The sequence below is a fragment of the Camellia sinensis genome, chromosome 8, assembly GCF_055761805.1.
Source record: "Camellia sinensis isolate YWXY chromosome 8, ASM5576180v1, whole genome shotgun sequence".
Classification (NCBI taxonomy): Eukaryota; Viridiplantae; Streptophyta; class Magnoliopsida; order Ericales; family Theaceae; genus Camellia; species Camellia sinensis.
The window spans coordinates 198,207,936-198,231,081 of NC_138968.1; the positions used below are offsets into that span (position 1 = coordinate 198,207,936).

Here is a 23,146-nt window from a genome sequence, read left to right on the forward strand (position 1 = left end):
AATTAAATATAGGTCTTATAACACTTTCTTCAAACAGATTCTTTCACATTTTATTTCTTCAAACAGGCTCTTATAACATTATAAACAGGTTCTTATAACATGTAGGAGAGAGAGTGAGAGTGAGAGAGAGAGATGGTTGTAATTTTTTTTTTTTAATCTTCCACATTTTTTTTTTTCAATTACTAAAACTTATTTAATTGTCTCAAAATTATATATTTGATTATTACAAAACACACTTTTTAATTAATTAATTAATATGTATTTGATTTTGTTGTTGAACCAAAAAAGGAAAACCTTATCTCAATTTTGTTAACAACTTTTTTTTTCCTTTTTTTTTCATCCATTAGATAAGGTAAGTGATAATCTATCCTGTTGTAAACCTTAAAATAAATAAATAAATAAATAAATAAGTTGTTAATATTAAATATATTAAAAAAGAAAGAAAAAAACTGAAGGTATATTTAGCTAAAATCTTGAAAAAAAAAAAAAAAAAAAGAAGAAGAAGAAAAAATCCAAACTCATTAAGAAATGAGAAGGATAGTACCCATGGGGAATGAAAAAAATTTATTATAGAAGAATGGAGATGAGAAATTAATATCCACCCCATTAACCCCCATTATCTCCCTACTAAACAACTGACAAGCATACCCTCTTTTTTTCATCTTTTTTTCTCCACTCTCACCCAATTGGTTTCATGTTCCAACAAGGTCATGTTGGTGCATGTTGCCTGGAAGTGAATCTTAAGCTGATTTCTGGGTATAAGATCACTACAGATATTATCTCAACTTTTGCTTTTCCCATCATATTCTTGTTCTATACAGTACACTTCCTTTGTTTCTCATAACAAGCTAGGAGGATCTTAGTTCAGAGATTTGTCTACCCTTTCATCTACATGTTCAATTCTCTAACACGCTATCAGGTCGGCATGCCCAATATCCCTTTGTCAAAATAAGATCAAGTTGCTTTTTTCTCCTTCACATGACAAATGATATGGTCAGTACTTCCCAACCAAAATAAGATTTTCACTAGTAAATCATGTGTAATTATCATGATAATAAAAGTTTGTTATTTTTGTTAGGCAAGAAATAACTTTGGGGAGAGAGAGGGCATATGTAGTGTGTTTTTTTAAGTAAATTAGCATTCATGAAAGCAGGTTTACAAATTTTTTAATGAATCAAAAAATTTCACATAAACATTAATCTTCAGATAATGAATCAAAATTTTGCTTTGCTTCCTCTCTAAATTCTTATCAAGGTAATTATTCGCTTCCTCATCAACTATACTCATTAACCCTGTCAATATCCCACTAAATTTGTCCTTTTCAAATTGCGAAGCATATATGTCTTTTCACACTTGCAGTCAAAAATTTGGGGTTTAGATGCCATATCTTGGTTTTGAATTTGGGTCCACTTAAGGCAAAAACTTACTAAACAATCAAAGCTACACAACTGTTACAACAGAGAGCCGTAAATTTGCAGGCATGACATAGCTGAACATCTGCCAGGTTGGCCCAAAGTATTTGCGCAACTTAACTCGGTTCAATGTGAAGCTCATACTATGCACTGTAATAGCTTTTGTTTTGGATCCAGCATGAGATAACTCCCAGCCTTCCTCTACTAACAAGACTTGCTGAACCTTGCCTCTTAAAAAATTCCATTTCCACCAAAGTCCTCACCTGAAGCCCTAATAAAGTTGCTAAGAGACCACAAATGCACACAAGGGGGGCGAGAGAGAGAGAGAGAGAGAGAGAGAGAGATGCATTGAAGAAAACTCTGATACTGCATTCAATAACATGAATCTCTTGCTAGCGTCAATTGATACATTTTTTATAAGATGCAACAGGCATGCAAAAGGATGCAGTTATTTACAGAGCATACCTGCAAGGAAGGAGGAAAATCAAGCCTGCAAATTCTATACTCTAGTTCCCTGAAAAATAATCAGCTCATATGCAGGTTGATCACATTTCAAAAATTCTTCATAGAGAATGATTTAGGACCATCCACAAAATGCAGCTCAATAAGAGGTAAACCTCAAAGCAGCTGCAGTGTCCCCTGCAGATCAAACCAATTGTCAGCATTATCTTCAAAAGTTTACAAGTAATTTTATATATTTCTTAGATTAAATAAATAAAGAGGAAAAAAAAAAAAAGTTAATACAAACATTAAAGGGTAATGACTAGGGACAAACAAGCCTAAAATCACAAACCATTTCAGTGAAACATTTAGCGCATGTTGCGGTTAAGCAATCCTTGAAATGATAAGTAAAGATCTTTATTATCCATCCCAAATATCTCTTCAGCTTTCCTCAAAGTTTCCTGAAAGGGAAAAAAAATTTGTTCATTTAACAAACAATTAGAGCACAAGTAGGGGTGCAACTTGGGCAGACTCAACCCAAGCAATCCGAACACAACCTGAATTTTTTTAGGGCATAAACAAGATATTTTCAAATTCGGTACGGGTTTAGACAAAAATTCAAAAACCCGAATTAAATTTAAACGGGCTTGGACAAAGACATCAAACAACCCGAACAACCCGAAGCCCGAATTATACATATATAGATATGTAAAAATATTAAATATATATATAAATTATTATCCATTACATGATATTAAAATAATTTAGATTATTAAATCATATTGAATATATATTATATATACAAATAACATAAAATCTTATCTTTTTTTTTTTATTAGTTTCACTCATAAATTGTAAAGACTACTATAACGGCATCTCTCTTACATTATATAAATTATTTGTTTTGATGACATTAATGATTTTCTATATATAAAAAAAAATATAAATAGAGTCAAATTTTAATAATTTAATAATGTAGCTACAAAAAAAAAAAAAAAATACAATTCGGGCAACTCAGGCATTTCGAGTTTAACTTAGATCAGGCTTAGACAAGCAACCTCGGGTTACAATTCAGGCTTAGGCAAACCTAGACAGATCTCAACACAACTTGAACTGAACTTAGACAACCTCTCAACCCGCCCGAGTTGCACCCCTAAACACAAGAGATCTGAACTGCATCAATCTAGAACATGATTAAGGCAATTATAAACAACTAATTACCTCCCGAGATTGATTTTGAGCGTTTAATTCCTTTATGTTTGCCAGAAATGCACTGAACTGTTCATATGACAAGCGACTCCTGGATTACAAATAAATCCAAAAACAGCCCATAAATGGCCAACCAAGCTGATAAAAATCAATTGCTGCATAAATCAGAGAATCAAAATATACCTAGCTTGACGGAAGAACTCCTTTCCATCAATTCGTGGAGTGCGTGCTTAAAATTTTTGACAGATGAGTAAGGAAGATTAATCAGAATAAGAAAGGAAACATACAAACATAAAAATTGTTTGTTACAGCAGAACAGGCATACAAAGAATAGAATAAAGTACAAGTGACTGTTTCAGACTTTTAGTCGTCTGAGTTTTTTCTTTTCTTTTAAATGATAAAAATAATGGGATGATCTCAACAATTGTTGGCAGTTACAATAAAACTATTGCAAAAGAACCAACGGTAATATCTGACATTCACAAAACTCTTGAAAGTAAAGCTGAATTTGCAAAACTCTTCCAAACCTGGAGCTTGGCGTCTGTGAGGAGGGGAGTTAGCAGCTGATGACTGCTGGCTCGAGGGGTACCATGAAGACAGTGCACCATGTCCATCATATTGAGTTCTTGTGGGAGACATGGTACGAGAAGTTTCCTGAGGAGATCCATCAGCAGAATACCTTCTTGGGGATCCAGTTGTGGATATGATTTTTGGAGTTCCAGTTGGAGTAAACCGTGGTGTTATATACGGCGTCATAGAAAATTTTTTCCCAGCTTGCTTTGAGGCTGTAGGCCAAACAAGCAGCACAGATCACGCCATGAATAAGAAATACAAATGCCAAACAAAACCCAAGAGTCAAGTTCAAATACCATCATCAGTTGGGTATGCACATTCTGTAGAGCCTCTTAAGGAATATGGTGATGTGTGGCCATTCATCTCCTCATCTATAAGTGGCAAGAGCCAAGAAAAATTTGTAGAAAGAGAAGAGTTCAATTAGATGAAAATAACAAAAAATGAAAAATTGTATCAAATCAGGTTGTAAGTACCTTTCACAGGATAGGGTTTGGGAACTGATTGGTCACAGGTCACGATATCAACAGTTTCAGCTTGCTGTTGAAATGAGAAAATAATAATAAAAATAGTGTCACAAAAAAGAATTTTTCATTGTTTCAAACAGTTCACATAAATTGCAAAGAATTGTTGGAGGAAATCAGCAACAAAGTCAACATAAGGGTTGTGAACAACTGGTATAGAAATCTTACAGGCAAATTATCATCATTTAGTGACTGCATCAGTTGTCTCTTGAATGTCTCCAGCTGTCAAAAGACTCAAAACAACTCAGATAAGTTTTTGCACCAAATTAATATAATAGAAACTGGAAATTTAAAGTTATGACACCAGCAACACAGGACATCTGATATTCTAATTGCACATTAAAGTTTTGCCGCTTCCCAACCCTTGTCAAAGATGCATGTCCTTTAAGCACAGCCTTTTTCCCAAAAAATTGATTAGTATTTTATGAAAACACAAAATCAGAAGCATTTTTCTCTTCATTAATGTTCAATTAACTTCAGCAATTATCTCCCTATTAATTATGAGGCAGACATTTGTGATTTAAGCGTCAACTTCTCACAATACATATGATATTTATATACCGCCCAAAGAGAAATATATGCATGAGTAAAAGGAAACCTAGATCTCAAACTTCAACATGCAGAGATAGTTCCATACTTGTAGTTTTTATGATTTTTTGTCACGTTTCTACAGAACCTAGATAGATAATGCAACAAAATTTCAATCTACCCTTCAAAGGAACCCGAAGCAAACTAAGTATATTAAGGATACAGTATTCAAGCATTTGTTGTGTTCCTATCAATTCCTAATATATTCTCGGGCACTCACCGTTCTTGCAAAGAAAAAATTAAAAAACACGAAGGAGTTTAGGAAAAGAGCCCTAGAATGGAACAACATACAAATGCTTAATTAACATGCAATCTATACTAAATTTTTATCATAAAACAATGATGAGAAAGCAAATTCCATAAATTAGTAGTCAATGCAGCTTCAACAACATTTTATTTCCATTCATGAGTTCTCAATCGAAGCAATGAAAGGTACAAAAATCTCACCTTGGCCAAATCACGGCCTAGTTTCTTCACTGTCATGGCCAATGAATCTCGATCCTTTGAAAGCTTCACCTTCAATTAAAAACAGAATAGCACCAAAAACAAATCAATCATCTATTCAATTCAATTTAATTCCTTAAAAAATCACAGATAGAGAGAGAAAATTCACATACATTATCATCACGAGCCATTCTCAAGAGCGAATCTGATTCGTGGCAGGCCTGTTGGAGGTGCGAAACCTTGTCTTGGAGCTCCAAAATCAGGCGATCCTTGTCGTGACTCTTCTGCCTCAACCTCCCAACCTCCGACTCGAGCTTCGAAACGCGAGAGGCGATTGCCATGGACGTGATCTTCCTGGCCAGATCGAGCTGGTCGTAGGGGTCGGTTGGAATCACCGCCAGAATCTCATCGGGTAAATGAAAGTCCGGGCCGCCTCCGCTGCTCTGCTGCGACATCTTCAATCCAAATTTTTCCCTCTCAAGCCCTAATTTTATTTGATGAATGTGTGGAGAGAGAGAGAGAGAGAGAGAGAAGTTGGAGAAGATGGAGAGCGAGGAGGGGCTTCGGAGAAAACGATAAGTGAATTGTGAATTGTAAATGTTAGCTTTTTCTTGCTCTCTATTTGCTTTGTCTTTCTAGGAATGTGTTTGGTTGGTGGCCTTTAAAATTTTTATACTACTAATAAGGGGTTTGGGGGATTCGTTGTCCGGAACTGCGAGTTTTGAAAATTTTGGGTTTCCCTCCAAAATTTAAATGAATACTTGTCTCTTCACTTTTGGTAAATAGGTCTTGATTATTATCTTTGAAAAATAAAAATAAAACTGACCTGTAAATCTTAATAGATAGACATATTATCTAATAGGTTTTGTAAGAATTAATGATATTTTTTATCCAATATTATTAAAAACGTTACAAATTGTTAATTTTCAGTGACAGTTTAAAAATTATGTCACAAAATATATCACTAATTCGTCACAAAAAATTACTAATTTTTAATTTTCAACAGCAATTTAAAAAATTCATTACAGAAAAATGTCATTAATTGTAAGTTTTAACAACAATTTATAACAATTGTGACAAACAAAAAGTCATTAATTGTCAATTTTTAGCTACATATGCAACAAATTATTTTTAGCAAGAATTTTACTATTACTTATTTTCAATAGGATTTAATGGGAATTAAGTTCAGCTATTGGAATCTATGGGTAGTTTACCAAAAAAACAAATGGTATAAGAGCATTTCTAATTTTTTATCAAACTTAAGTAAAAATTTGATGAAAAATTTCATTTGATACCATGCATTTTAACACTAATTTTTCAAATTTTATCAAATAGCCAGTTGACCGGGAGGACAACTAACAATGGACAACTTTGCAAGCAGAAGGTTGTTCGAGAGGACAACTGACAGAACAACCAGCCGATTGTTCGGTGTACGGTGAAACCTCAACGACTATCATCAAAAATTCAAATTCAATAAAAAAATAAACAAATAAGTGTTGGAGACACTAACAAGTGGCCTTTGGACAATTTTTAGTAAGGAAAAATTACAAATTGGTGGTTTCAGGAAATAATTATCAATCTATTAAGAAAAACTTAAATTTTAATTATTAATATTAATATTTATAAAAATTGTCACTGATTTGTAATTGTTTTTTATAAATAGCACTGAAGTGATATTTCTCCTTTTATTAATATTAAATTTTGTGTAGAAAGTGTTTTTAAAATAATAAAAATTATATTTCAATTATTAAAATTGTAAATGGTTAGGCATTGTTTATTACTGTTGTCATGTCTTATTTTGTGTATAAAATTAGTTTGTAAATACAAAAAAATTAGAGAAACATATTAGGTGAATTGTCAAAAATAGTAGGCAACGGTGGAAGATGAACATATCACAAAAGGTGATTAGAGTTAATCGTCATAATATCATACCAAGGTCATAACAGTGGCCGACTAATAATCACTGGGAGATGGTTGGAACTTGCCAATTGTGGTGAGACAAAACAAAAGTAAAAATTTATTTTTGAAAAAAAAAAAAGAGAGTAAAAACAACTCTTTTTTAGTTTTTAAAAAATTTTGAAATTTATGGATTTAATACCATTTTTTGTACTCAAGAAGAAAGGAAAAAAAGATTTGCGGACAAAAGATCCAAACATGATAATGGCCCCGTTTGGTGTAGCTGTTAAAACAGCTTAAAGATTATAACTTAACAGATTATAGATTATGACTTTAATCAGAAGTTGTTAATCTGTTTGGTGTAGCTGTTGGATTATAGATTTAAGTTGCTGAGTAGTGTTTGTTAAATAAGTTGTAAAATAACTTTTTCAATTAATTTTTATTTTTTGTTTGTCTACATTTCTCATAAATAATAATAATAATAATTTATAGTCCATTTGAGTCTTTTTCTATTTTTAAAAAAATAAAAAATAAAAAAATTTAAGAGTATAACCATAAATTAACATGTCCACGGCAGAAGCTGATAATCAGAAGCAAGGGGTGAGCAGCTTCTCAGAATCAGCTTTTTTGAGTTAAAATAAGCTGTTAGAATCAGAAGCTGTTTGAAATAAGTTTAACCAAACAGTCTAAAATAACTTTTTCAAAACTAAAAGCCATAAGTTGACTCTGAAAAGCTGAAACAAACACCCCCAATGTAGAAAAAAATGTGGACCAACCAGCCTCTGTAGAGCTTTAGAGATTCCCATCGCGTATACATTAAGATACACTACATGTACATAATCTTCAAACACGATAATGTAGAAAAGAATGTGAACCAACCAGCCTCTGTAGAGCTTTGGAGATTCCCATCGCGTATACATTAAGATACACTACATGTACATAATCTTCAAAGACCATTGATTTCACATGATTAAAAATATTAGAAATTTTTAAAAATTTATTAAAATTTTTACCAAATGTATAACATAGATGTGAGACTCACATGTGAATCTTCACATGAGTTCTACACTAATGTAAAACATTTAACAAAACTGTAACAATTTCTAACATTACTCATTTCTCATTCATAGTGCTCTGGGAAAGTTTGGTAACCCAGACTAATCCAAAATTTTGTGAGTAAGTAATTGTATAGTGAATGTTAATTTGTATAGGGTGAGATCCATGTAATGTGTGATAAAAATTAATTTCTGGATAATTTCAGAGTTGATAAGAGTAAATTTGTAGAATTACTCTAATGCTTTTTTAGCTATGAAATTTCTCAAACACTATGCAGTCATGAAAGAGCACCAAAAAAAACCATTGCAAAACCTGGGAGCTAGCGAAGAAGAAACAACCTGTGACATTTCTTCAAATAAAAAACAACATTTTAAAAATCGAAAGTTTCATGTAAGAAAAGAAGATAATAACAATGAGAATCTTCACCTCACAATTAAAATCCATATCTCACGATTGTCATGACAGAGAAAATAATCGTCCAATAATAACATTAAGTTCTCCAACAGAACATGATTGAAACACATTTTCAGAATAGACTGGCAACATACAACTGAGAAGAATATCAACAGTATCCTCTATTCAAATCATTAAAATTCCTCAACTAGCTATCATAATCGTTACCTCATCATCGACTTGGACTTGATAAGTCCCAAATATTAAAAGAGATCAAAACAGAGAAAACACAGGTAATACCATAAATCCACTGAACTTTGTTTATAATCACCCTAGTTCCTTTCATACAAATTTCACCGTAAAACACAGCTAGGGAAAGTTCACCCTAGTAGTTGGACCAAACTATCAGCCTGAAAATGGACCTCCATGGTCCATACTGAGTAGTCCCAGCCACAGAATTATCACCTACTGCTACATTCTGTTGGCAGCCGAATCAATAAAATATTCAAAGCATACTCATAATTGTTGAACACTGGCACCATTCACACATGATTTTCCTGTATGTGCCTTTTTTGATCCCTTTCTGAATAACCACCGAGTCTGGCTGACCTGTTTCTATCTTCTGGAAATTCATGGTGATTATGCTGGTGGGACCCAGGAACGAAATCATGCCGCTGCTTCCCCTCCATTGGTCTGTCCGGTGGGCTCCCCACCTTTCTCTTGCGATTTCCAGACTTCGGTGACCGATATGCATGGCCAGCATCCTCAAATGCCGCCACCTCCCCTTCTTCCACATTCTCAAAGCCTTGACCTCGTGACAACTGCCCTTTCATTCCTTGGCGGTGTCCATCTCCACCATCATCTTGATGCTTCCCATGATGTGTATTCTCATTATCCGACCAGCTTGAAGATTTGGGCCAGCTCTGCCTCCTCTCCCGCTTGATCTTCTCACTGTCAGCAGCCAATTCAATCCCATCTTCCAGTTCCCTCTCAATGAGATCATCCTCATCCATCAAGTCTGTTTTCCGAGCTAGGTCACCACGGGCCTTTCTTCGTTTCTCTAGGGCTGCCTTTACCTTGTCTTTGTCAATCTTTTTAATAATAGCTTCTTGGGGTGATTGGCCAAGTGTACCGTCTCTGTATTCCAGATTTCGACCATGGTATTTGTCCTTCACTTCCCCTGCTTCTCTTGTATCACTTCTCGCAGCATTCCTTTCTTGATCTTCTTCGCCATGTCCTTCTGAAACGAACCTAGGTCTGTTTTGGATTTCCTCCATGTTTTCCTGGTAAAGTGATTGCTCTGATTCATGGTGTTGATTGACCTCACCATCTCCTTTGTGGCCTGCAATACCCTTTATCTCGGTGCTCCCATAGTCATTATTCCAATTTTGGGTGCTTTTCGAAGGCCCAACATGATTATCAGCGTATGAATGATCAGGCAACGGCCGAGATGATGTTGGCTTCGAGGTTCCAGGCTTTGAAATAGTACCTCCGCCCTGAGAATTACTGTTATTTGTTGCATGTTCCTCATTGCCAGTAGCAGGTTTTGAAGGGGCCCGAAGACTAATCCCAGCCCCAGCACTTCCTTCTGCTTCACTTGCCTGAGAAGGCGGTACTCTATTTTGTTCATACAGTTCTAACATTTGATTGCTAACCTCTGCACAAAATGAACAATCAGGGGGGTTAAATGCAATATTCAATATCCGCAAAAGTAACATGAACTAGTTAAAAAATAGTATAGCAGTCCAGTGTTGCAAAATAAGATACAATCAAAGAGGTGATTACAGGGCATATAAAGAATTTTAACAATAATAAAAATGGTTAATGATAAAAAATAAATAAAACGTAATATGCTGCATAAAAAATGTCGAATTGCATAATATATATAAATAAATAAACAATTATCAATATCAGCATCCGTGTGGATAACTTTCTTTCCTAGGCGTAAAGGAAAATAAAAGAGAAATGAATGCACAATATTAAAATGAACCAAACCAAACTAAACCTTAAGTCGTTCCATCAAATAGGGTCGGCTACATGAAGCCTTAAAATAAGAAGAAAAAGAAGAAGAGAGACACTGTCCATGTCACCATCCACGTGGTGGTGGTGGTTTTGGGCTATATATGCATATAAGATGAGATTGTATTTAATTCACAAAGAATAGTAAAGCACTATAGGTTTACGTCATTGTTTTTCAAAGGAAGGCAAGCAACCAACCCTCCAATTGGCGTGGGGTGACATCAAACTCCTGCCACCAAACCTTCTCACCGTCAGATGGGAGCTTAACTTTGAGGAACTTGGCAGCAAGGAAGATGGCACCTGCTGCAATGTGGTGTGGCTTAAATTGCAAGCAAAGAGATGTCCGCAGCCTGCATGCCCGCTTCCGAGTCAAAAAGAGAGAAGGAATAATGACCATGGATGGGCATTATATAAAAGAACAAGAAATCTGTCATACCCATCATTCACAAAATTCCATGCAACTTGAGCAAGGGCATTTTGAGCAACCTTGAATTTCTTTATTGCCTCAACAAGGGGTTTATATGGATGATGCACATTAAGATCAAAACCAAGAGTTGCAAGTACAATCCTCTCTCCCAGTAAAATTAGTTCTTTTTGTTGTTCATATACCTCCTGCATGATTGATGTCAGTAAGTCAAGTATGAAGTAAAACTTCAAATTACCAAAATTACCTCCTTCAAAATAAAAATAAAAAAGATGAAGGTTGAGATATGAAAAAAATACATAGGCGAGGACCACTCAAGTTATTTTCTATTTGCAGTGGCATCAACCTTTTTTGTGCTATAGGCATTTGAAGAAGAGAGTATAGAAGATGGGCCTATCACATACGCATAATAATGAACCAAATAAGCTCAAGTGGAGAACATGTGAATAAAAGATGTTACCATAAGCACTAACCAAACCAAGCCTTAAGTCCCATAAAATAGTACCTTTTGCTTGATCCTCTGTACTGCGGCAGGATCTTTTTTATGAATAATTTCGTAAGAAACAAGTATAACATCCTTTAATGGGCGAGGAGTTTCTTCAACCTTTCCCGCAAGAAACATACACACTGTTGCAATAGTCTGAAAGAAATTTTAGAGAAGTTAGAAATATCAAAGAAATTGGGTTCCAGGACAAATCATCTGCCCAAAGCCAGATGATTGTATGCTGTCGATCATTGCGAAAAACCACTACATATATTAAGTGTCAAGTATAAAATCATGATACACCAAAATTCCAACACTCCACACACATGGAGTATTGGTTCAAGTCTACCGACACAAATCAGTAACAAATTAACAAGGGTAAATTACACGGACTCCATTTTTTTTATTAGCAATACACCAACACACCATTAAGTATCAAAATTACACCATCCTTCTCTCCAATAACGGTAGCTGCAATGGAGTTGAAAGTGATGAAATTACATTTTTAACCACATATATGTGTGCAATAATGTTAAATTATACAATTATCCTTCTTAATTGAGAATTGACCTAATTACACTCGGAATCTTTTCCTCCTTCCTCACAGCCATCACCACCACTGCCACCTTTGATTCTCTCTCCTCCCTCACCCACCACCGTCTCCCTCCATCACAACCACCGCCCTCATAGCCACCCATCTACCATAACCCCAATACCACACCACCGACACCCCTCTCTCTCTTCTCCTCCTCCCTCACCTATACACTGCAATCCCAACAGCACTGCCATCCCTCTCTCTCAAAGCCCTCTGTCATCTCCCTCACCCACCAACCACAACCCCAATGCCATAGCCATAGCCATTGCCACCGCCATCTCTCTCTCTTCCCCGTCATCTCCCTCACCCCCTCCAACCTGCTTGTCCTTCCCCGTAAGCAACCTCTTCTCCCCAAACAGGGCAAATTTTGATTGTGGTGGCAACTGATAATTGTGGGTTTCAACTCTCAAGGGTTCTCTGATTTTTTATTGTGGCAGCAATTGATGTTTGTGTCTCCAATTTTGGCTTCCAATTGATGTTTTGTGATGCCAATGGGGGTAGACTTGATGAGTTTGAAGAAAGTGTGTATGGATGTACTGCTAATTACACAACAAACATATACATATACGTAGTGTATATATATGTAAATGCTTGTTCGTATATTGTATACACTTCAGAGGAAAAGGTTAATATTGGAGTAAACATGGCAACATATTGTTGAACTATTGCACATTATTTTTTTATTAATTGCAAACTAGCTGCTGCACATAATTTACTTTAGCAAAAAAAATCACTTTGTAAACAGCTCTGTAACAACGTGAGGTAATGTGAATCTATGTTATTTGGACTCTAGTATGAGTATTGGGTGCAGGTATTGGGAGTGTGCAAGAGCCCAAGCATCGGATCCCTTTAAATCTAAATCTTAGGGTATTGGGATATGCATCCAAAAGTTAGGTAAGGATACAAAGACACGTCTTAAACACTTATATATTATACTGTATAATATTCTTAGATAAAATGTTATAAATTATTTTAAAATTTACTTCAAATTAAATGCGATTTGGGAAAAATAAGAAATTTATATTTTAAACATTCATGTGAAAAGCTGCAATGTTTCTTTACCAGCAAATGTGAGTGTCTTCTTTTTCAAACATCATATAAATTAGAGATCTAAATGTCTAAATTGGGTATGGGTTTTAAGACATATATCCCACACCCTTGCCCTGTCACATCCGGTGGACATGGATATATTGGGGATAGTAACACAAATCTATTGGGAGGCCAGTGTAATATTCCCCTACTAAGGGGCTGCCTGTAATAAACCCAAACCTCATGTGAGGTCAATGTAATTTACCCAATTAACAAAGTTGACGTTAAGCCAGATTGCAAAATGTCCTTGCATTAGACTGATTGCATAGAAGAAATTTGCCAACTCAGAGATCCACTCAATTAACAAAAGTATCCTGAAATTACATCCCCCCCAAAACCATAGAGCTTCCAAAGACTATTCGTCTAAAAAAGGGAGCATTTTTTTTATATTTTATAATTTGGTTCTTGAGGAGGGGATTAGGGGGATGGCAAAATATAAGGTGTCCAAGTACAACAAGCATTAGCAGAGCTCATCGACTGATGCTTCCCCTGCCCTCCACAGTGTATGGTCCAATGACATGAAGATGATAAAAGTCCCTAATCATTTTATTCTTTAGCGTTAAAAACAAAAATGAAATCCACCACAACATTCTTTCTTCATCTTTTTTTAAACAATTATTGCATGTCAAAGCATCCCTTGCGATTAATAATATCCCCCAAGTACCAGTGTATATGTTAGAATTTACCTTCACCTCACCTACTCCACTAAACCTAACCCACTACACCACTACCACCTCCACTTCACCTACACCACTACCACCTCCACTTCACCTACTACACCTATATCTCCTATATAAGGAGCCTCTCACATTTGTACTAAAAACAACAATAAGATATCAATCAATAATACATCAGTTTATTTTTTTCATGGTATCAGAGCAGGTTTAGAACCTACTATTTTCGCTTCCCGGCGGGCGGCAACCTCACCTTGGCCGCCCGCCGGACCTCAACCTAATCCACTAAAATTTTCTACACATACCTTCACTCTTCTCTGTCCTAAAGTCTGATCTTTCATTCCGATCCGATCCGATCCAATCATCAACATCGAAATCAGAGAGGCCTAGGTCTCATCAGTGTCTTCATGTACCTCTGGATGCACAATCTCCCCCAAGAGAAACCTCGACACCAACACACTGAAAGCAGGCTCACCACTCTTGATGATGTGAGTAAACGACACTGCAATACTCACTGTCGCAGCCACATGCCCAATTGTATGCGCCACAGCAACAGGAAAGAGGGTTTTCCAGAACTCGAAATCAGTCTTTGGTGCTTCGGCTAGTCTGGTAGCCCAAGAGATCAACATCATGAGAGATCCACAAGCGAGAGATAGAGTCGAAGTAAGCCATGGAAAAGGAAAAGAATTGAGTATTTTTTTTTTTTTTTTTTTTTTTTTTTGTTGTTGTAGATGTTGAAGATCACATTCAAAGCCAACCCAGATCGCTTCTGTATATTTCCAATCCAGTACCCACAAATCTGGGAGATGTACAAGAAGGCCGCAGCATCGTTCTGGACTGCCGAGGAGGTCGATTTATCACAAGATCAACGACACCGGGCCGCAACTCTACCTGCCGATGAGAGGCATTTCATCCCCCACGTCCCGCCTCTGCTTGACTTGTCTTGGAGAATCTCGCCGGAATCATCGTCAACTCCAGTCTCCATTTGGGAGTCTCAGCTTCGTCTGAGAGGGTCCTCCGATTAGGAGCTGTGAACGAGGGAAATGGATGGCTTAGTTGAGGATAATCTGAAGGTGGAGGCAGATGGGAAAGGAGATGAAGCAGAAGTCTTCTCTGGTCTCTCTCTCTCTCTCTCTCTAATAATCAACCCATATGCCCCCACATGCCCCCCACGATATTTCCCTTTTATTCCCACTTCCGTTTATTCTTATTCTTATTATGAACCACCTCAGAACCATGTGCATCCCTTTTATGAAACTTTCTTTATTTTATTATTTTATTTTATTTTATTTAAAAAAAAAAAAAAAAAAAAAAAAAAAACCAAAGCCACCCACGTGGGTTGGTTCTCATAAATCTGCAATTTGATAGCATGCCATCATCCACTAATTTTTTTTTTATTTTTTAAACCCATCTTCACCTTTTGCACTCACGTGGTTGGTTCTCACTTTTTCATCATCAATAGTTGGTTCTCTTTTCTTTTCTTTTCTTTTTCTCTTCAATTTTTTATTAAAAATAAAATAAAAATAAAATAAAAATAAAAATAAAAATAAAAAACTGGGCCAATAAACCCCGTGAACCACTTTCCTTATTTCCCCTATCTTTCGTTTTGATTTCAACTTTATTCTTATTATTTCTTTCTTTATTTTTCTTTCACATTATTTTTACTTTTTTTTCAAATTTCATTCATACCATATAACTTTGCACACCAAACCATATTTTATTCATCTCAGGGATCAACCCCGATCACAATTTTCCCACAAAAAAAAAAAAAAAAAAAACAAACAAACAAACAAACAAACAAACAATCAAAACCAACACATATCGGAACAGTGGGATTTTTTCTCTCTACTCTACTGCAGGTCTCTTCTTCTTGCCTCCGTCCTGTGCAGCCCTTGCCGGTGTTGTCTCCATATTTCCCACTCCACTGGGCATGATAACTACTCCCTGCTCCTCCACTGCAGCATATGGCGGCCCTCCAAATCGGAACATCACGGTGGCCTTCCGCTTCAGTTCCTTATTTTCTGCCTTTAGCACACTGATCTCTGCTCGCGCATCCTTATACATGCGTTGGAGCAGAGCCAGCTGGGAATTTAAATGCTGCACCTCATTTGTCCTACTCTGCAGCCGGTTCGACAAATTTGTGACCGCCGTCATGGTTTCCACGCATGACTTCAGAGTATACTGATTAGCCTCAATATCAGTTTGCACCGCCATTTTTTGCTCCACCGACCGCATCGGAAAGTTCAATGGAGCAAAACCAGAGGTGTTTGGTTGAGGTTCACTGGCCACCGCACCAGTTATTTCTCTTGTGGGCTCGTTCAGTTCTGGAAAGAGCGTGAGCAGGTTCTGGGTAGCTGGCCGGGAAGAAGAGGCCATGTTTTTGGATTGCTAAGTGTTTCAGCGAAATAGCAATTTCAGACTGGTAATGTTCGGAAGGGTTGGTGACAGAATGGCAACAAAGAGTTCCACAGTTTCTCTCTCCGCAGAGGCAGAGTTTTTTCAGCGACGGGTTGGTTTCAGAGGTTTCAGAATGGTATGCCTCAGCCTCAGCCTTCGTCTTGGTTAAATAGCCGAGGCAGCCACGCGTATCGCGCGCCTCTTGCCGCCCGACAAACTGGCACGCCTTTTCATGGCACATCTTTTGACAAAGTGGACACGCCTTTTGATGGCACGCCTTTTGATGGCACGCCTTTTGACAAAATTGGGCACACCTTTTGAGGGTGCAACTTTTTATGGGTCCGACAAGACTCTGTAAACTGTCCCGACATTGATTCCGGTTAGCTCCTTTATGGGTCCGACAAGACTCTGTAAACTGTCCCGACATAGATTCCGGTTAGTTTCTACAAGGGTCCAGCAAGACTCCGTAAACTGTCACAACATTGTCTTCTACAACGGTCCGACATGACCCCATAAACTGTCTTCTACAACGGTCCGACATGACCCCATAAACTGTCTTCTACATCGGTCTGACACCACCATACAGTGTCCTCTACAACGTTATGACACCCCATACAGTGTCTTCACCAACGGTCTGACACGACCATACAGTGTCTCCTATCCTTTTTTATTTTTATGTATTTTTCTTGTTTTATTCCTCTCTCCAAACTCAAGTTGGTTAGTTTCTATCCTCCTTGAGTTTGCGGGGGGCTGTTAGAATTTACCTTCACCTCACCTACTCCACTAAACCTAACCCACTACACCACTACCACCTCCACTTCACCTACACCACTACCACCTCCACTTCACCTACTACACCTATATCTCCTATATAAGGAGCCTCTCACATTTGTACTAAAAACAACAATAAGATATCAATCAATAATACATCAGTTTATTTTTTACAGTATATAATAGCTCAAAGCTTCAGTACTGCCTATCTGTAAACTCAAGTTGCTAGTTATCTGGTATCCCTTATTCACATGGGGTCTCTTATTAAGGGAATGGGGGAGGGACAAACAGCCTTCACCAGATTTAACTGTCTGGAAGACTGGAACATTTTATTCATATTCTATCTACCCTGTAATTTCCATAACGTTACATTACCAAATGCCAACGTTCCTAGAAATATATTGCCCAAGACATTGTTGCTTGCAACTAACTAATGAGAGATCCCATTTAGCTAAGATTCCTAATGAGGCACAAAAAGGATGACAGGTTAAAAGCTACAAAGGATCAAAAACTCACCCTCCTATCATTCTTTGCATGGGATTGACGAAGGAAGAAACGGTGACAGAAAATTATTGCAGTAGCAATTGTTACCTGAGGCCTGCATTTAAAAACATACACTGTCACATGTGTAATGAAAAATCAAAATTCTACAACCACAGATTAGAGGCATACAAATATGAGACAGAAAGCAATACACAAGCATTAATGAAAAGATCTAAGATGATGAATAAGCTAACAGTCTTCTGTGCTGAAGACATGAACCTATGAAAAACTCTGGTACACATAGAAAAACCTCACCCCAAGCTCAGGACATAATCCCATACCTACAGTGATGTTTCTGTGGCACCTCCACTGTCAGGTTGTCTCTTACAAGTTCAGTGTTTAGTTTCATTTAAAAGTATTACAGCTGTCAACTCATCTATTCGCATAGAAGAGTTCAGCGATGCTAATAATAAACCTGAGGGAAAGCCAGAGCAAGATATAGACCACTTCTACATGCAATGATTTTGCAGGGTCTTAAACTCATTACAGGCTGCAACAGCAATGAGACACAAATTCACCAGTGTAACAGCCTGTAGTAATGCAGTAATGGGCACAACAGCACCATAACGGCCATAGCAGCCCTTTATGGTGCCATAATGACCGCAACTGCTCCATAGTGGTTGAATAAGTGAATTTCTAAATAGGTATCTTTTTCTTTTTATTAACCAAGCCTTTACTTGTATATAAATCTACATATCTATATCTATGTGTGTGTGTGTGCGCGCGCGCGCGCGTCTTTGCAAGCTACAAAACATTAAAATTTGATGGTAAATCTTAAATCTCAAGATTGAAAGGTTGTTAGGTATTCCAAATTTATTTTTTCTTTTGAAATGTTTTTCATCAATTTCTTCTTCTTTTTTATAGGTAAATACATTCATGAAAGGCACAAGTACAACATGGCAACTACTAGTCATCTGCAAAAGATTTTAACTCTCCCATAAAATCAACAACATCAAACCTTTTTTTGACCCTTTTGATTGGTATCGTCCTTCCTTCCCAACTTTCACATAGAGAGAGCACCAGATCTAGCAAACCTAATAAACTCCACAAATAAAAAAGTGAACTACACAGGCATCAAGCCACTTCGCAATACAGTGAAAGGTGATTAACCGACTCCTCTGCATTCCTACACATGCAGCAAAAGGCCACCAATAACGGAATATCCCTGCACCACATATCATACCAAAATTTAACATGTTCCCTCTCCGATAACAAATTTCATATGGAGAAAATTTAAACCAATCTTCCCTAATTCTTTTCCACACACCAACCTTGTACGAACCCCCAAATTCCTTATGTCTCCACCCTTTCAGAGTAATACTTGCATTAAAATAATCTTATACCAAATGCATACTTCTTCGAAAGCATATCTCCACAACCATTTACCCAACAACACTTGATTGAAGCGTCTAAAATGCCTAATTTCGGAGCCCACTTTGAAACTAGAAAAACGCAATATGTCCCCAATCATCCCAACCTAAAAGGACACCTCCCAACCTACCTACCGAAGGCAAAATAACCTAAATTTTAGTTTCCTGCAATATCACAATATCTGGACAATGTTTGACAAGCAGCTCTTTAACCACACTTCTTCCAAATCTAGACCGTAAACCTCGTCCATTCCAACTAACAATTTTCATTGGGTAGAAGCATTATCCCGCCCCACCCTTGATACCCCATCGTAGTTAACTCCAGTCTCAAAATTTCTTAGCTCTCTCAAACATTTCTAGCTACTACCTACCTTCACATTTCTTCGCCTCAAAAGAACCCCCACCCTTTGCCCCTCCCCTTGTCTTCCTAACCAAAGATAGCCCTGTACCTTCAAAAACCTTCTTAAGTTGATTGATCCCTAATGGGGAAAGAAAGAACATTCTTTAAACTCAAAACTCAAAACCCAAAATTCAACATAACTGATCTAACTACCCCCTTCAACTACCCCACTTGCCCTGACTCGAGACTAAGGAACAATTGGCTTCTGATCATTCCTAAGTTTAGGGATTTTGTGGGTGGCTGGCAAGGGGGTAGAAATCAAGTCATTTTTGAAAGTTTACCAGAGGCTATGTGTGATGATTTACATTGAGAGATTTCAACCATTGTTGTCCATTACAATGGACAGTGCCTAATTGTGTGTGAAGCCCAAATGAACAATTAATAAATGCAAGCTAGGATGTTACTATTCAAATTAATTAATTATGTCATTCGCCTATCAATAAAATTCAGTAAGGCCTCGTTTACTAACAAAATCATTACTAATCTTAGGGATGTACAAAAATCCGAACCACCCACTCAAACCGACGAAACGAACTCGAAAAATCAGTCAATGATCGGTTTTTATGTATTTAACGGTCGGCTACGGTTGATGAGAATGAAAATTTTCATTTTCTCGAACGGGTATCGGGCTTAAACAGTCTGTATTCATTGACACCGAACCAACCGACAATGATTTGTAATGATACATTTACCCATGCCATTAATTTATTGGTTGTGCAAATTGCAGATTGTCTCTATAGCCTATATAGTATAGACATCATTAGTTGATTGTGACCCACTATCCTCTATCTATAGCCTATGTCACATGTTCACTTTTCGCTCTCTCTCTCTCATTTCGTTTTTCTTTCAATCTATTTCTCTCTCATGTGTTTACCATTTCTTTCACCCTCTCTCTGTCCTTCCCTCTGTCTCTCCTTTCTCTCTTCTTGTATCTCACTCTATCTTCGATGTGCCTTCCTTCCTTCTTTCTCAAATCTGCAATTCATCACCCCCAAAACTCCTTTCTCTCTCCAAGCAATTCCTACTCCGATCATCCTGATTTCTGAAATCCGATGGTGCAAGGTCCAAAACTCCAGATCGGTGGTAGCTATTGTGAGATTGCGTCAAGATAATTGTGGTGGTGGCGTCAAGATCATCGCGGAAACTATGAGATTATCACGATGGTAAAGATCTAATCTCCTTTCTCCCGAAACCCCTCAATCTTCTTATGTTTTGTTGTAGTGAATCGTGATGGTGGGTTTGGTGCGGGGCCGACCGAAGTCCGACCGGCTTTTCGATTACTCGAAGCGATCGGTTTCAAACCATTCTCCGGTCAAGATCGGTTGAAGTTTACACCAATCCGAAGTTTGTCGGTTCGAGTACGGATGGCCGGCAAAACCGATCTGATCTGACCCGTGTACAGCCCTAACTAATCTTAAAAGTAGTTTTTCTTTAAACTGTTTGTTTATGCAATAGGCAACTTTTTAAGCATTTATCATATGGGTGTATCGGTTGAAACAACTATCACAATTAGCCATCACTGCTCTTTAAACTGTTTGTTTATGCAATAGGCAACTTTTTAAGCATTTATCATATGGGTGTATCAGTTGAAACAACTATCACAATTAGCCATCACTGCTCATTTAAACCAAACAACTTACAAGACCAAAAATAGAATTCCAACAGTTGAGCATCTATAGGTACATGCATATGTAATTTTGAAAAGCCAATCAACAAAGGCAATTGCTTATAACTAGAAATAAAGGGAGAGTAGAAGATAATTCAAAACACTAAATTGGTGGAACAAATACTTACACTTTAAGCCTCATGCCCAAATCTTGTAAGAATGTACAGTATGACTTGCGTATATAAGTCTCTTTCTTCAAATCGATGCCATCTTGTCTTGATGGAGAATTTTCTTCTATTTCCTTCCTAGAGAAATACCAACGGCCACCATCCTCTGGCTTTTCCTGAGAAAAATTGTAAGGCCCACCTTCGTACATTCCCTGATGTGAAGGATCACCAGGTAACATACCAGCCATGTGTATCTCTTTCCACCAAATGTATATATTTTTTTGACAATCACCAAATGTATATATGATTTCACTGATTTGTGTGGAAGGTTTTCTTTCTTTCTTTCTTTCTTTCTTTCTTTCTTTCTTTCTTTCTTTCCTTCTTAAATGGAAGGCCTTGCCTATTAAATGCTCACATCACCATCATCCAGTTGCATCCTGTCTGTGGATTAACATGGTAAATCAAGAAATTAGGTTATAATGAAATTAGGTTATAAGCAATCATTTTTTTATATTAAGAAAACAAAATAGTTTGTAGAAATTTCCATATAGGTATAAAGATGAGTAGAAAGAATAACTAACAAAAACAGGACCATCATAAATTCAAATATTACTAAGAACCGCACAGTTTCTTCCTGGATTTGTACAACTGCACATTACACATTAGACAACTTCAATGTTGTAGCTTTTCTTGCCTACTCCATTAGAAAGTTGAATAACTCTTGAGGTTTAGCCCCACCTTATACACTCTGACTGTGTTGTGTTCTTTCCAATTATAACTCCATTTGGTTCACGTAACAGATTTTCCAAGCAAAAAACATAGTCACAGTAAAATATTCACGCTAAAATAATGGTTGCCCTCATAGCTTTGGGTATTTGAGCATTTGGGGGCCAAATAAGGCCTTAGAAAAAACAAACAAAAATTGCATATATCTAAGTGAAGTTAACCTGGTTGCATATAATTTACTCATATTCTGGTTCTGAGTATTTGGAGACCCTAACCGGAAATCGGAAAAATCACTATCTATCTACAAAGCAGAAAATTAAAATAATATTAAAAAAAAAAAAGGATCAAAACCCTAAAAATAATTCTTGCGCAGAAACAATTTTTGATTAAACCCTAAAATTATCGCCTATGAAACTGGAAAGAGATAGAGGTAGTGTAAAATTGGAATGCCAGAACAAACGGTGAAACTCTCTGATACATGATCAAGGTTATCGATGTAGCGTATCAAAATATTTACAAAAACATTGCCGACAAGATACATACATACATACATATATATATATATATATATATATAGAGAGAGAGAGAGAGAGAGAGAGAGAAGATTAACCTGGTGAAGGCAAAGTAATCGTAATTTGCCTTCGGCTTTGTGATTCTTATCTTTGCACCTCGGGGTTGATTTGGTTTTTGAAGAAACAAAAACACAAATGCAATTAAACTGAATTCAGAAGCAGCACTTTCTGGGTTTGGGATAGTAATGAACGATTGAACTCGCTCTATCCAACCCTAGCACTCTCTCTATCAAAATGTACATATTCGCAATTATATAGTTTAGTCAAAAAAAAAAAAAAAAAAAAAAAAAAAAATTAAAAGATTATTATAGGTTATTATATCACTTATTTTTTTCTTTTTTCTTTTTCTTTTCTTTTTTTTTTTTTTTTTTTTTTTTGTATATTTTTCATAAAAAATTAAAAAGTTATTAAAATAATTTATTCTCAAATAAGGGCTTAGTAGGTTATTTTAGTTTTTAATTATTTTATTAGTTTAAATTTTTTGTGTTTGAGAAAATAATTGTATTTTTTATAGTTAGATGTGATATTTATATGAGAAAAAGTAAAATAATTATGAATTTGATATAATATTTTGTCTTATTAATTATTTTAACATATTTTTTTCATTTTGTAAATTTTAGTCTAAAAAACTAAAAAATAACATTTGCCAAACACCCCGAATAAATAACCGAGTTCACATCATGCCACCTTTGGGTCGAACCGGCAATAGGACTCCAAATCAAACCAGCCTAGTCGAATTTTAATATATTTGAATTTATCCATTAAGATTTTTAAAT

The 23,146-nt window shown here is 36.4% G+C and overlaps 2 protein-coding genes across 4 annotated transcripts; both read right to left on the minus strand.

The window, feature by feature from the left end:
* Positions 1–526: 526 nt before the first annotated feature.
* LOC114267037 (uncharacterized protein At4g15545) lies at positions 527–5,844 on the minus strand. 3 transcript variants are annotated; one of them, XR_003630837.2, is made up of 11 exons: positions 5,362–5,841; positions 5,192–5,260; positions 4,325–4,378; positions 4,109–4,172; positions 3,932–4,006; positions 3,590–3,847; positions 3,246–3,291; positions 3,075–3,153; positions 2,206–2,314; positions 1,878–2,051; positions 527–972 (listed from the first exon to the last, which is right to left on the minus strand). XR_003630837.2 is itself a non-coding variant. In XM_028208018.2 (10 exons), the coding sequence occupies exons 1-9, from the start codon at positions 5,641–5,643 to the stop codon at positions 2,222–2,224; spliced, it is 1,020 nt and encodes a 339-aa protein (XP_028063819.1). In that variant the 5' UTR covers positions 5,644–5,844; the 3' UTR covers positions 1,761–2,051; positions 2,206–2,221. The 3 variants fall into 3 exon arrangements, 1 of the variants encoding a protein (XP_028063819.1); XR_003630835.2 differs by lacking the exon at positions 527–972 and adding an exon at positions 1,354–1,778; XM_028208018.2 differs by lacking the exon at positions 527–972 and having other exon boundaries at positions 1,761–2,051; positions 5,362–5,844.
* Positions 5,845–8,599: 2,755 nt separating this feature from the next.
* Positions 8,600–22,659, minus strand: LOC114267036 (cyclin-T1-3). Its single transcript, XM_028208017.2, has 7 exons — positions 22,409–22,659; positions 21,094–21,513; positions 17,503–17,584; positions 11,482–11,616; positions 10,989–11,164; positions 10,751–10,902; positions 8,600–10,190 (listed from the first exon to the last, which is right to left on the minus strand). Exons 2-7 carry the CDS (start codon positions 21,318–21,320, stop codon positions 9,076–9,078), a joined length of 1,887 nt encoding a protein of 628 aa, XP_028063818.1. The 5' UTR covers positions 21,321–21,513; positions 22,409–22,659; the 3' UTR covers positions 8,600–9,075.
* Between the last annotated feature and the right edge of the window lie 487 nt (positions 22,660–23,146).

Coding starts and splice junctions, on each gene's coding strand:
- LOC114267037 (XM_028208018.2), bottom strand. CDS start 5,643: ATGTCGCAGCAGAGCAGCGGAGGCGGCCCGGACTTTCATTTACCCGAT. Junction 5,261..5,361: donor GAATGGCTCGTGATGATAAT/GTATGTGAATTT, acceptor TTTTAATTGAAG/GTGAAGCTTTCAAAGGATCG. Junction 4,007..4,108: donor CAAACCCTATCCTGTGAAAG/GTACTTACAACC, acceptor TGCCACTTATAG/ATGAGGAGATGAATGGCCAC.
- LOC114267036 (XM_028208017.2), bottom strand. CDS start 21,320: ATGGCTGGTATGTTACCTGGTGATCCTTCACATCAGGGAATGTACGAA. Junction 11,165..11,481: donor TACAGAGGATCAAGCAAAAG/GTACTATTTTAT, acceptor TCAATCATGCAG/GAGGTATATGAACAACAAAA. Junction 10,903..10,988: donor TGGAATTTTGTGAATGATGG/GTATGACAGATT, acceptor GCGGGCATGCAG/GCTGCGGACATCTCTTTGCT.